The sequence below is a fragment of the Enhydra lutris genome, unplaced genomic scaffold, assembly GCF_002288905.1.
Source record: "Enhydra lutris kenyoni isolate GAN:26980312 unplaced genomic scaffold, ASM228890v2 scaffoldscaffold24, whole genome shotgun sequence".
NCBI classification, from domain to species: domain Eukaryota; kingdom Metazoa; phylum Chordata; class Mammalia; order Carnivora; family Mustelidae; genus Enhydra; species Enhydra lutris.
The window spans coordinates 3,863,459-3,877,581 of record NW_019154108.1 but is presented as its reverse complement, the minus strand read 5'-3'; the positions used below and the strand labels follow the sequence as shown (position 1 = coordinate 3,877,581).

Genomic DNA, 14,123 nt, shown 5'->3' with positions numbered 1-14,123 from the left:
GCTGGAAAAATGGGCAGTCACCTGGATTACAGACAGACTCGGTCAAAAAGCTGAGTTTGAAGTACTCACATTTGAAAATTATATGCCTTCGGAAACCTAGTCAATATAATACTGTGGTTGAACAGCTTCTGAGGTAAAAAGAAAAAAATATTGAAACTCTGGACTACTTATCTTTAAACAAATTAAGTGTACGGGGCGCCTGGGTGGGGTAGCTGGTTGAACGTCCAACTCTTGGTCTTGGCTCAGGTCACGATCTGAGGGTCATGAGGCTGAGCCCCACGTGAGGCCCCACATTCAGCAGGGAGCCTGCTTGAGATTCTCGCTCTCCCTCTCCCCAGCCCTACCCACCCCCGCCCCCCGCACTTGCGCACACTTGCGCGCTCTCTCTTTAAGATAAATAAATGTTTATAAAAAAATAAGTAAGTAATCTGGGGGAGGGGATGGTTCAAGAAGACCCCAGGGTGAAATTAAATTGCAGCACTGATCACAAAACCTGTTCAAAAATGAGCCCTTTCCAAACTCCTTATGATTCTTCTCTGTCTCCTCCTTGAACCAGGTACCACAAAGGGGCAATGTTGCAACATCCTTTTCACTCTTAAGTTATGGTGCCAAGTTTACATCTACATCTGCTACATTTTTATAAGAACCTAACTGGCATTTGTAACCAATAAAAATCAACATTAAAGGCAGCATTCCTGTTATTTCAAATGATTCAAGGGTTTGTTGCTCTTTTAAATTCCTCAAAGAAGCAAGTGAAGTAAATGGAGAATGTGTCAGCTTAACTTTTTACATGTGTTTCTCTCTACTTTTCGATTATTAGGCAAGCTCCTAAAGACAAAAATATTTTTTCTTTTTCTTATATATTTTCCCCCATAGCAACTAGTGTAGTGCTTGGCACCAGCACACAGAGTTCACTAATGGTTCTGGAAACTGGGCAGAAATTCTCAGGTCCCCACTTCCAAGCCTAGGGATAGATAGGCATATCAGAGTCTAGGTTTCTTCCTACTGGTGATTTTGCAGAAGGAAATGAGCAGTGCAGATGGTGAGAGCCACAGGGGCTGAAAAAGAGAGGGAGGCAGGTCTATGTGAAATGCCTGTGAAGGAAAGACCTGTCTAGAAGTTGGAATGGGTAGTGCGGCTAAATGTGCAACTGACCAAAGGGACGTACTCATCACTGTGCTCTAACAACTTTACACATAGGTCACAGACAGAAAACAGTTGAAAAAAGCTAAGTACCGCACAATGGATGCAAAATATGTCTACACCCTTGGTTAAGCCATCCCGACAATAGCCACGCTTAGAATGAGACAATTTTCCATTGGATAATTGGGCCTTTGCTCCCTAACACATGCCTCGAAATTCCTCAGGCCACCGTGTAGTCTCACTGATGTGATCTACATTATGCGTTGCTTCTAAGTCAGAGTATAATTAAATAAAATTGTTATACATTTTGTTGTTATATATTTTTTTACTTGTCCTATTCTTGAATATGCAGTTCAAGTAATGGTACTTGATCCCTTCAGTTTATATTTTTATAAAATAGACCATGCTTTATATACTTGAAGTTGGAACCATGTACGTGCCATAGATATATTCTAGAGTTATAACGAAAACCCCTTAAAAGCAAACAAAAACTGGTTCCACTAAAGGGCAGGAAAAAAAACGGTGAAATCAGGGTCTTGAAAATGTCACATGATGAATGACCAGCCCTGAATAACTATCCATATCCATATGACAGTATCTAGGAATGTAGCAGTAGAATATTTAAATATAACAGAATACATGCATGATGGAACGGCAATATACAGACAAGATTATGTGAAGTATAAACACGCTGTAGAAAAGAGAATGTTCATCCAAAAAGATCCCGTCTAAGTTTACAAAGGATAGTTTAAAAAAAAAAAATAGGGGCGCCTGGGTGGCTCAGTGGGTTAAGCCTCTGCCTTCAGCTCGGGTCATGATCTCAGGGTCCTGGGATCGAGCCCCACATGGGGCTCTCTGCTCAGTGGGGAGCCTGCTTCTCCTCTCTCTCTCTGCCTGCCTCTCTGCCTACTTGTGATCTCTCTCTGTCAAATAAATAAATAAAATCTTAAAAAAAACAGACCTCTATATTCTTATTTAGGGATGTTAAAATCGCTTGTATCCTGTGAATTGCATTTGTTGCTTCAAATTTCTGTGAGAAAGTGTTCCCAAACATATTTTAAATGTGCATCTGTTCCTGCTTATCTATGAGAGTTCAAGTACAAACTGTAGATCATCATCCAAAAACAATGACTATCCAAGACCCATATGACTTCATATGCTGCACAACGAAAGAGCCAACTACTTTATCGAGAAAACACGGCCTCATGGCCGTGAGGTTCAGACCTCCTACGTGGTCGACTCAGAGTTAATCCTGACACAGAATGTGCTGTCAAGCATAGTAGGGTTGTAGCAGAAATTCACAATATGCATTCTAACCAAACCAGCAAGGGGAATGCTTGTGGCAATCAAGCGTTTCACGTACTTTGCAAACCCAATGAAATCTTCGTGGTTGGTGTTGATGTAGGACACTTGGATGTCGATCAGTAGCAGAACCTGTAGGTCAAAGAGAAATACTTCAGTGAAAACCCCTCGTAAACATTCTCGATATGAAAGTCAGTAATTGCCTGCAAATGACTTATCTTCATCCGATTTTCTAAAAAGATGCTTCAGTTAAAATGAAAAGCTGCATTAAACTTTTTCATTAGACTCTCGTAATTTTTACTCTAAGTTCAGAAATTAAAAATCTACATCAGAAGCCTGAGCCCCACATGAAGACAACAGAATTAGAGCTTATAGGCATGTACGGTTTGCCTATTTCACACAGAACGTAGAATTATTCTGATCTTCTAAAATGTAGGCATAATGTTCTAAAGGACACGTGTGTACCAGTGAGGGGCTGCTCCTGTAGACACTGTCTAGTAGCCATGAAATAACAATATTATCTCTTGTTTTTCCTCTTCTTTTCTACCTCTTTAAGCTCCTTTTAGGCAAGCAGAAGAAACATCTCGTCAACCAACTCAAGAAGGCAATATTCAAATATACAGAAAAGGTCCCTGAGATCACCAGGCTTCATTATCAAAACAAAACTCCAGTCAGGTCTCTGCTGAAAGATTACCTCCTCAGAGGGACCCTCCCTGCTCCTTCTATCTAAACTAGCGCTCTCTTCAGATCCTGTCACCCTGCCTTACTTTCCTTTGTAGCACTACCACACGCTGACGCAGTAAGTTTCCACGTATTCCATATACAGATCCCACCTGCCCTATCCACTGATCAATCCCCAGAGCCCAGAACATCATGCATATCCAATCCAGCTGTCAAGGAATGAACTGAATGCATGTTCCAGTAAACATGAAACATGAAAATGTTTGAATCACGAGTCAGAGATTTGGAAAGTCCCTCTGGAGAAAATATTCTTCAACAGGAGACGAGAGGGCTTAGGACCGGAGAGGACACAGCAACCGACCAGAAAGCGCAGGAGAGTGCGGTCAAGCGGCCCCCAACTGAGCTCCCCTTCCTGTTTCCTTTTGTTCTCCCACTGTGTCCCTGGTTTTTCTAGAATGTTGATACTGGTTAATAGGAAAAAATACTTAAGATTCCCTGCCCACAGGGGCACCTGAGTGGCTTAGTCGATTAAGCAGCTGCCTTTGCCTCATGTCATGATCCTGGGGTCCTGGGATGGAGCTCTGTGTTGCCATGGTGGGGCTCCCTGCGCAGCGGGAAGTCTGCTTCTCCCTCTCCCTTTCCCTCTGCCCCTCCCCAAGCCCCACTCATGCTCACTCACTCTCTCTCTCTCTAATAAATCAATAAAATCTTAAAAAAAAGAATCCTTGCCCACATACCTCCAGAGCCCTGCACTTTGACTGTTGAACGAACATCGGAGAAGCACAGCAGGCATAGTCACGTGGCCTCCCTCAATGAAGAGGATATTAGAGTGCATCAGTGCCCTCCTAATAACGGCTCACGGACACGGGCTCTATAATGCTTCCCAGAGAGTACTTCCCCAGGAAAGCCTTCTCAGATCCTCAACCTGTACCCCCCAAACCAGACTGGATCAAGCTATTACTGTCATGTAGACTATCGATCCTATTATATTTTATATGTACACCGCACCTTACACTTTTTACTTACTGTATATACCACAAATATAACTGATTATTTGTATATATTTTGTTTGATGTTTTGCTTCCCTGCAAGAGTGCAAGGGCTCCATGGCAGCAGGAATTGCCTTGTCTTGTTCACTGTAGACCCATAATCCAGCAATCTACAATCTAGCAATCTACCCGTAATCTACATTCACCACTATAGACCCGTAATCCAGCATGGTACACTCAGCTGGTGCCCAGTAAGTATTTGTGGCTCTGAATTTATAATTTCTACCACCCCTGAAGAAGACTTTGCTTTAAAAGGAGCAATTTATTATCGTATAATTAGTACCTGGCCACTTATTGTCTCTCACTACCCAGCGCTATGAGCTCGAAGGCTTTGCTTTCATGGCCAGTCTCGGCCGGTCATCTCTGAGTCCCAAGGGGACCTGCCAGAGAGAAGAAATGGATCATCCCAAATCCATCCCCACTAGCAATCACAAAGTCAAGGTATGGTCACTAATACTGTCCTTGCGTGAAAAATTTCCTCTCCTCAGATACAGTTTCATTTCTTCTCTTAATGAAGGAAACTACAGGGTTAGGAGGAGTTGTCGTTATTAGATTATCTGTGGTATTGCCTCCATTCTCCCTACAATGAAGCCAGGTTCTGTTAACTGTCACACTCCCAAATCTGTTTGGCCAAGGGTTTATATCAATAAACCATAATGTTTAAGCACAGATAAATCATCGCCACCATAAAGAGCCGAATGTCTACCTAACTCTCAACACTGCCTAAGGTTGTCATGAGTATCTTGGCCGTTCACGCACATTAACTTGGACTGCAGTATAGGAAAAAAGTAGAAAAAAATAAAAACTATGGCTGCTCTCATTCACATTCCTGGAAACTGGGAGTCTGTGTTCATCCTAGGAAAAGAGCCAGGATGCATGTGGGGGATGAAAAGGAAAATAGTACATTTTTTCCCCACTTTTTCACTTTCTCAGAGTTTCTCACTGCCTTTTTAGCCACAGTTATTGAATACTGAGTTAAAGAAAAGCAAAGCTACCCCTGCTAGCAGTAAGCACCACAAAGTCAGCCACCTTCACAGGCAGGGACACACACTAGAAGATGAGCAGGCACACACAGATGTTTGAAAAAACTGTTCAAGAAAAAAATTCACAGATTTATGGTTTCCCCATATATATATATATATATATATATATGTTTTTTTTTTTTTTTTTTTTTTTTTTTTAATTGTGAAGACTTTCACCCCCACACAAAGCCTCCAGAGCAGAGGCTGCTAAGGTGTTCTTAAAATTTTTTTAAAACTGAGAACGAACTACAAGAACACCTCAAAGCATTTCTGGTACAGAGGCTGGCAGAAATGGGTCACCCTCTGACCAGCTAGTTAGAAGCATCACATGACCCAAAGCAGCACAGAGTTCGGAACTCGTACGTGAGATCTATACACACGGACATATTCCTGTTACTAAGAACACACATGGTCTTGCTACGCTGCACAGGTCCATATCACAGGGGTCAAGCACCAGCTTCTTCAAGTCCTTAACTGATTAACTGTCAGACCAGCCCATCCGAGATGGCCCCTTCGGAGACAGACACCTGCCCCATCCCTTATTGCCCACTTGGAGAGTGGATTCATCACTACCTCAGAGTTGCAGATGGAAGACAATTTCTCTTGAAATCAGAAAAGGCAATTCTTTCTCACAGACCCTATGTGTCACAGCTCTTCAGGAAAAACAACAAAAAACACTAAAATTAATAAGAACTAAGAGCTGTACGTGGGTGACTTCACGTCATCGTCACAAAAGCCTCTGAGTTAACCGACATTATTTACCCCACCTTAAGCTGGGGAAACCGAAGCATGAGACGTTGAGTACCTTGTTATTTACACAGAAAGTAACGAGATGGCCTACATTAGAGCTCGGGCAGGCTGAACCAGAAGCCCACAATCCTAACAACAACGCTGTCTGAGAGTATCATTTTAGGAAAACAAAAACTATAAAAACATGAAACATGAAGAGGTTAATAGCTGCTTATAATTAAGATAATATTTGTACCACTTTTTCTTCCATATTGTTTTTACATAGGATTCCTGAGTTAAGTAGGATATATTATCCCTTGAATTTTACAAAGACACTAAATTAAAGCGGTTATCTTATTGACTTTAAGTCAGGAGTACGGCTGATACTAGAACTTAAGTTTCCTTGGTCCCACAGCAGGCATGACGTTAGATGTGCGGGGGATCTTTGGGCGGCGGGATTTTATGTCTGGCCCTCAGCTTCATTTCATTGGCTCATGAGTTAACATTAGTTTGTTTATTTCCACCAAGTCATAACGCCTATTTTTTCCTCTTTTGGCTATTGTAGCTATCTAAGTGCAGAAGCTGGAAAACAAGTGAAAACTATAAATAATGGTTAATTAACTTTCAAAGCACAATGATAAAAAGTAGTAGCAATGAATCCCATAGCTCAAGCAGAGAGCAAGCTGTTACTGAATCAAATATCCCAACCTACTGGGCCTCCATCCTTCTGTCTCTTCACTTTCTCCTGCCACCCCTCCTCCCGCCCACAAGCCCTCTGCACCCCTGCAGGCACCCTCTATGGCAGGTTGCCTGCGTCTCTCTCCCTGCACTTTGTCTCGCTCTTCTATTTTGCCTTCCTCCTTTTTCCCCTGGCTATCCCTCTCCGCCTTTCCAACTCACCTAAGAAGCACAAAAATCTTGGAGTTCTAACTTAGAGAGACTTCTGAGATCATACAGACCAACATCCCAATGTTGTACATGAGAAAACAACAGTCCTGAGGAGTGATTTTCACAGGAACATGCTGTTATTTTGTGGAGAACACATGGCCTGGGTCCAGTGTCCTCTCCGCGCTGTCACAGCTGTGTCCTGGAATCCAAGAGCACTTGAAAACCTCCATGCTTCCCATTATAATGTTTTCTAAATAACCAAGAACAAAATCTACCTAAATTTAAGAAGCTTTTATTATTTTCACATAGTTCTTAGCTTTTCTTTTTTAATGTATTATCTTCCCATAAAATAATCTTTTGAATTTATGGAGCTAAATAGGATTAGAAGATAATTTTAAGGTCACGCCTTACAAGCCATATGCTTTTACTAAACAGAAATGTTTAAAAGAATTGTTCTTCAACATTTTGTTTTCCAATCGTAGGTTCCATGGATAAGCACCTCAGAAAAGAAGTCACAAATACCAAACATTGTGCATAACATTTTTGGAATTTATGAATATCCTGATACCCATCTGTGGGCACATGAAAGGTTAAGAACCCCTGCTTCAAGAAAAAATGTGGTGTGTGTCTGGGTTCTTGATTTTCAAAGTGGGGTGCGTACATGCTAGGGGTACACACGATGATCCACAGCGCACTAAGGGAAAAGCAAATAACAGAACTCCTCCTACTGCTTGCAAAATGCCACCCTTCTCAAGTTTTTACACTGGTTTATATTTTTAACATACACAAGATGTTAGCATAGCAACACACGGATAAAATTCATAAATAAGTACAAATAAACATATGTGGTTGTGTTCCCAGTGCCTTTTTTCCATTCAGAGACAGGCCAACTGTTGGAGACCATCAGACAGTCCTGGAGAGAGACCTTCCACTCCGCACAAGGACCTTGCCCGCCAAGGAAACCTCCCCTCACCTGGTCCTTTGTCTTCCCTTCTCGTTCGCGAATGTGGTTGGCAACGATCCTTTCTGTTTCCTCACAGAGTCTGGGGAAGTTGGCCAGCTGTTAAGAGACACAGATCTGAGTGTTAATACTCAAAAAGTTATGCTTCAAAAAAAGAAGCAAAGATAAATTATTTTCTCTTACAGAAGGTACATATTGCAAATCTGGAAGCAAAAGTAAAATATCCTAAAGAAAAATGGCAGAGTGACAGGAGGGGTCCACAAACCATAATCCAAATAACTACATTATCTGATAGGAAACACTTTACAACCAGTGGAGAGACTCCCTGAAAAACAACAACCCAGAAACCCAAATACCATCCACTACTATGCTCTACAGAGTTGGCACTTGATAAAGTTCAAAGATAAGGAAGATGGAAATGAGGATGAAAAGGAGAATAATTACTCACATTTGTAGAGTACTTACCATGTTCTAGGCTGTGCTAAACACCTCATGAATTCTCTCATTCAAAATTCACAACAATCATAAAAGATCGATTCAATTATTAACCCCAGTTTACAAAGGAAAAAAGTAAAGCCCAGAGAAGTTAAGTAACTTGCCGAAGAGTAAACAGCTCAGAATGGTTGGGTCCAGGATTCCAACCAAGTCCTCAGACTCCAGAGCCCCTTGTCTTGCCCACCACTCTTTGAGAAGGATTCATTCCATGAACCACAGAGATATTTTTTAAATTCTTTCCTAACAGATGTGTTTGTGTGTACACAAATAACTCATTTCCATCATTCATCCCATCTAAATTATGCAGGTAATTATCAAAAATTTATTTTACAATAGGGAATGAATTAATCACAGTTGTTTTCAATGTAAGGAAGAAGAATGGGATCCTGTGAGAATGCTTAAGGAGGCCTGAGGAGAAGGACCCAGTCAGGTAAAGTGCAGGGCAGCTGCGGGGAAAACGGAGCTCTCCAAGCAGAGAACATGTGGGACAGAGACAATGACTGGTGAAAGAAATAAAGGAAGATCAGAGCAGAGAGCGAGGAAGATGATCTGACTGTGAAGCTAGAAAGATAAACGGGTCAGCTCGGGGGTCCCTGCAGACCTGCTATGCATTCTGGCTGCTGAAGCAATTCAGACGGGAAATGAGGGTGACTCGGTCTTGGATGGCAACAACAGATGGAGAGAAGGGCACAAATTCATGACTTAGGACCAGCGAAAGGTTAATTCCAATCCTTATTTAAAGTACTTGCCAAAAAATTTTTAAAAAGCACTTGCAAATTAATAAGAATAACATTAATATAAAAACAGGCAAGGAATAGGATTTTATTTAAAAAGGAGTTTAATGATCAGAAAGCAGAAGAAAAATTTAAATTGCATGAATGATCAAAGTAATGCAAAGAAAGATAACTATTGTTGTCAAACCGCTGTAATTATTTTTATAATCCTTACTACAAATGAAGGTATACCAAAACTAGCACAGTTTAAACCTGCTAAAGAAGTGACAATTAGAATGATCTTTCTGGAAAGCAACTTGGCAATATGTATCAAAAAGTCTCAAAGCCATCTGTTTTTTACATCTGTTCACCTAATTACTTCACATGATTCTGAGATAAAATAATACGGACTTTCATCACAGTATTACTTGGAATAGCAGCAATAGGACAAATGAATGAACAAAACTCTTCAAACCACTTGAGTCTCTAACTCTAATGACATTAAATAAGATAAGGTAGACCCACTTATGGGATATAATTAGTCACTCCAAATAATATTCAATACCTAATTTTTTTATTCTATCCAATTCCTAAATATTATCTAATAACATGGTAAAGGTTTATAATATAATACGATATATATTATAAAATAATATAATGTATATATGTATAACATAAATTTAAGTGATAATATAAAATAAAATAATATAATATAATATGAGACTAAGTGAACAAAATTAGGCTCCTAATTTTGTGAACATAGGTGAACATACACACACCTACACACAGTCACGGGCTATCATACACCTTGATATCCTTCAAGGATGTAGCCTAAAACCTAACAAATCTCAAAATTCTTGAGTAACGCTGTAGCACCTAATATTCTCCTAACTTTAAGCAATTAGAACTAGGCCTCCCTGAGCTATGGCTGCTCCATGGTCAAACAAGGTCACTGTATGCACCAACTGTACACACACACAGAGTCTGAGCTAGACAACAAACCGCAAATCTTCATGGAACCAGAGTAATCACAAATCACAAATAAATATTAAACCTCCTGAAGCTATTATCTACTGTCTGTACACAGAAAAAGATATATGTAAATGCTACAAAATATTAATAGGCATAACCTCTTTGACTGATGGGATTATGAATAAGTTGCATTTTTTTCTATATACATCCCTATATTCTCCAAATTTTTCTACAGTGACCCTGGAGTGCTTGTATAACATCATAATAAAAGCATAGAAACCTGGTTGCCTTGGTTGTCTCAAAAATCGCAGCCCAGTGTCTCTTCATGAGATCACCAAACCAGCACCCTGTTACCGGGCCCCAAGCTGAGTCCCGAGATGTGCGCTCATTTGGGAGCTTATCTCATGAATGACTGCGGGACACAAGTGGGGCTTCCACTTCAAGTTTTGGCAGCATTCTCCAAGAAAAGTTCTACCATCCCGGAGCCCTTTTATATTTTGAGAATATTCTAAGTTATTTTTTGTGGGGCCCGTAAAAAGTTGTAAGTATAGAAGAGATAGCCAATCCACACCAGCCATTCTCCCTGACCAGTGCAAACCTGGGCAGTGTATCTGACCCTAACCACTAGCCTGGTCTAGGCCACTAGGGCCCCTGTTTCCCCTCTGCGCTCAGGGCCTCCCAAGCTAACAGCGCCTCTTTGCTTTTTGACAAGAGTCACACAAACACAGATTGCACACCTGCAGAAAAACGGCTGCACAGCGACCTGCACAACAGGCGTGCCTTCTACAGCATTCAGCAAATGCATGATAGCAGAAGCTTATTTTTAAAACACCAAAGAGCGGCACTACAAATTTTTATTCACACAAAAAAGTATTGGGTCGTTGAAGAACCCCAGGTGGTAGGCTGCCATCATTAAGTCAGACAAAGGCCAAAATGGCAAGAATATCCCAAGAAGTTGAATCACCCAAGAACCCTCCCATCTACTGGCTGTGATGGGAAGTTTGATCTTGTGAGTGTGTGTGTGTGTGTGTGTGTGTGTGTGTGTTTGTGTGTGTGTCCTGACCTTTCCAAGCTTAGTACCCATGGGATTAATTTCACGAGAAGAGCCCACCAGAGCCATAACTCTGTACCCAGAATTGAGACAAGTGGAAAGTAAATGAGTCTAAATTCTAAGTGGAACAAAAGGGAAAGAGAAGACACTGAGAGAGCCTCATGGAGGCAAAGGAAGAGAAATGTGGAAGGGACACTACGCAGAGCAGGGCTGAGGCACTGCTGAAGGCAGTAACGCAGCTGCTATGGCTTCTGTCTAGTTGGGTGATCTGGGAAGACTGTAGAAGCGTAAGAAGCAAAATGTTGGCTTGAATTGCTGGTTCTCAAATGTAGCACTCCAGTCCCAATTCTTCTCACAATATATATAAGAAGGCAAATGTCCCTCTCACATTCTGAGTGATCTCTGATCAGGCTTCCTGACACATTTTGTGAGTTCCTTCAGCGGGAGCTCCCACTCAGTTTGCATAACCCTTTTCTTTGTTTTAAAAAATACTTGACTCAGATTGCTCAGTTCAATTCCTTGCCTCTCTTCGTTGTTTCTTATTTAAGGCACAATCAGTTTCCTCAACCATTCCTAACCGTTATAATTTCCGATCTCTTTTGCTCTGAATACCATATGGAAAGGCTGCAGTTCTAAGAATATACTTACTTTGTCAAAATAATCAAAATTGTAATGATGTATGCCAAAATAATACTGATCTAGAAGACACCATCTTTAGACATTTATTCCCCTATTAACTAGTTAAATATCCTAGAAATTGATTTGTACAGAATCAAGGAATTAAGATTTTGCTATTGGTTATACTCATTTTATATTCCTAAACTCATTTCATGACCATCATTCATTTAACAAAGATTCACTGGGCAACTGCCATAAGCCAGCCTGATGCTCAGTTTTTGTCAAACTACCTGATATTAAAAACCAGTCTTGTGGGACACCTGGGTGGTTCAGTCAGTTGAAGCAGCTGCCTTTGGCTCAGGTCATGATCCCAGGGTCCTGGGATTGAGCCCCACATCGGGCTCTCTGCTCGGCGGGGAGCCTGCTTCCCCCTCTCTCTCTGCCTGCCTCTCTGCCTACTTGTGATCTCTGTCTATGTGTCAAATAAATAAATAAAATCTTTTTTAAAAAGTCTTGAGTGGCAGATTGACTATACAGATAAACTGTCACACCAGAGAGAAATATTTTATAAAAATCAAGGGAAAACACAAAAACAAATGGCTAAACCTGCTCTTAAAAGGCCTCAGAAGATTTGATGCTGAAATCATGACAGTGAAGCTTCCAGACAGAGCTGGACATCGACCAAAGGACAAATTACTTCTAAACAGCATATTGTTAAAATTATTCTGACTACTCTTAAGTAATAAGGAATATTCAATGTAGAAAGAATGCAATACATATGACGTTAGGAAGAAAAACTTTAAATATACAATTCTGAGAGAAAAGTTTAATTATGGTCTGAGAGAAAAAGTAGTATCAAATGTTTTTTAATCCAAAAATTGTTTTAATAAAAGCCAATACTTTAAGTGTTATTTAGGGTAGCGTTTAATTATTTTGGTGGTACCTCAATATAAAAATTTACTTTTTAAGCAAGGAGCACATTTTTCCCTAGGGGGGGAAATATAACACTTGAATGGCCTTTCTAGCCAATAAAACAAAAATTATACACTTATAAAAGTTACTAACCATTGATTAATCAGATCACGAGAGCCATGCTATTAGGTTTCTCTTGGAACAAACACAAGGTGAGGCAAGATTTCCACACCTTCAAGAGTAACGAGTTCAATGCCTCAAGCAAAGACTCAGATTATTAGGTACCAGCTGTCCATAGTTCCATACCAAACATAAATGTAGAAAAATCAACCAAAGACCAGAAAAAAAAATTTTTTATGCACATGACTTGAGTTGATTTGTTTGGCTAACCTAAAGGTATGGGCTCTGTTTTGATCCAAAAGCCATAAACTTTGCAATGTTGGCCACGCACTACAAACGGAGTAGCAATAATGATTTTACTGCTCATTAAAACATACAACAATTTTGTTTCATTTCTGTGAATTAAAATCTACCCACAAATCCTAGTAATCCTTTATTCATGTATAGCATAATGCTAGATTCACATTTATTATGAATAATCAAATTTATTATGAAAAAAAGGAAAAACAGAAGATCCACACTTGCAAAGGTGATCAAAGATGAGAAATAATTCTAGAATAAAGGTCAAAAAATAGAATAAAGAGGTAAATGGGAAAATTTTTTATCGAGAAAAATAAAAGATATACAGAGTATAATCGATGTGGTCATAGGTGCCACACAGAAAAACGAAGTTTGGTGAGTAGATGAGGAGTGCTGCACGTGCGTGTGTCTGAAAGGAGGGCTGAATAACTGTAGACAGAAAAGTGAGAGAAGGACTCGGATTCGGGAGCATTTGAGGAGGGACTTGAAATGAAGCAACAGGGTGATCCACACAAATATCTTGAGGCAGGGCTTTTCCAACATTGACAATGAGAAGGACAAAGGCCCTGCCATCTTCTCTCCTTAACCTGTTGAAGAAACAAGGAGACCAGTGTCTCTGGAATGGACCAAGGGGCAAGTGGGAGGAGCCTAGAGATGAGAAGGGATTAAGATCACGTAGGACCTTGAAATTCGCACTGAGGACTTTCGATTCACTTGATTAGTATGTGTACTCGGAATGAGATATTTACTCACTTAACAGGCCACACACATAAGGCCACACACTTAACAGGCACATTAACAGTGCATTTCTTCAAACAGCACTTTTTAATGAAAAATTCTCCTTGTATTTCTAACAGCCAACTAAGGCATCTTTTCTATTTCCTTGCAAAGCTTTTTTTTTAATTTTTTTCCTTTTTCTGAGCCGGGTAAAAAAAAAAAAAATCAATTAATTGGTATGATGGCCATCCAAGAATGTGGTTTCCCAAGAGGCCAATAAATGGCACAGTTGCTAAACTGTGGTCAAAAAACAAGATGTTCCTCTCAGTGCTTCCTGAGAGAACCTCAGCACCCTGTGAGGGTGCCCTGGAGAGCTGGGGGCAAAGGAGAGCAGCTGACAGCCAATGCCCACCAGAACCAATGCCCACCAGAGCCAATGCCCACCAGAAC

The 14,123-nt window shown here is 40.5% G+C and overlaps 1 protein-coding gene across 3 annotated transcripts in view; it reads right to left on the bottom strand.

Moving 5' to 3' along the window:
- The window catches only part of LOC111150646 (dynamin 3), a 527,967-nt gene that overhangs the window by 293,943 nt on the left and 219,901 nt on the right, over positions 1–14,123 (bottom strand). For all 3 annotated transcript variants that reach the window (XM_022508131.1, XM_022508132.1, XM_022508130.1), the window contains exons 11-12: positions 7,788–7,874; positions 2,507–2,577 (exon numbers count right to left, since the gene is read on the bottom strand). In XM_022508131.1, the coding sequence (XP_022363839.1) occupies positions 2,507–2,577; positions 7,788–7,874 (158 nt within the window). The remainder of the gene's footprint in view (positions 1–2,506; positions 2,578–7,787; positions 7,875–14,123) is intronic.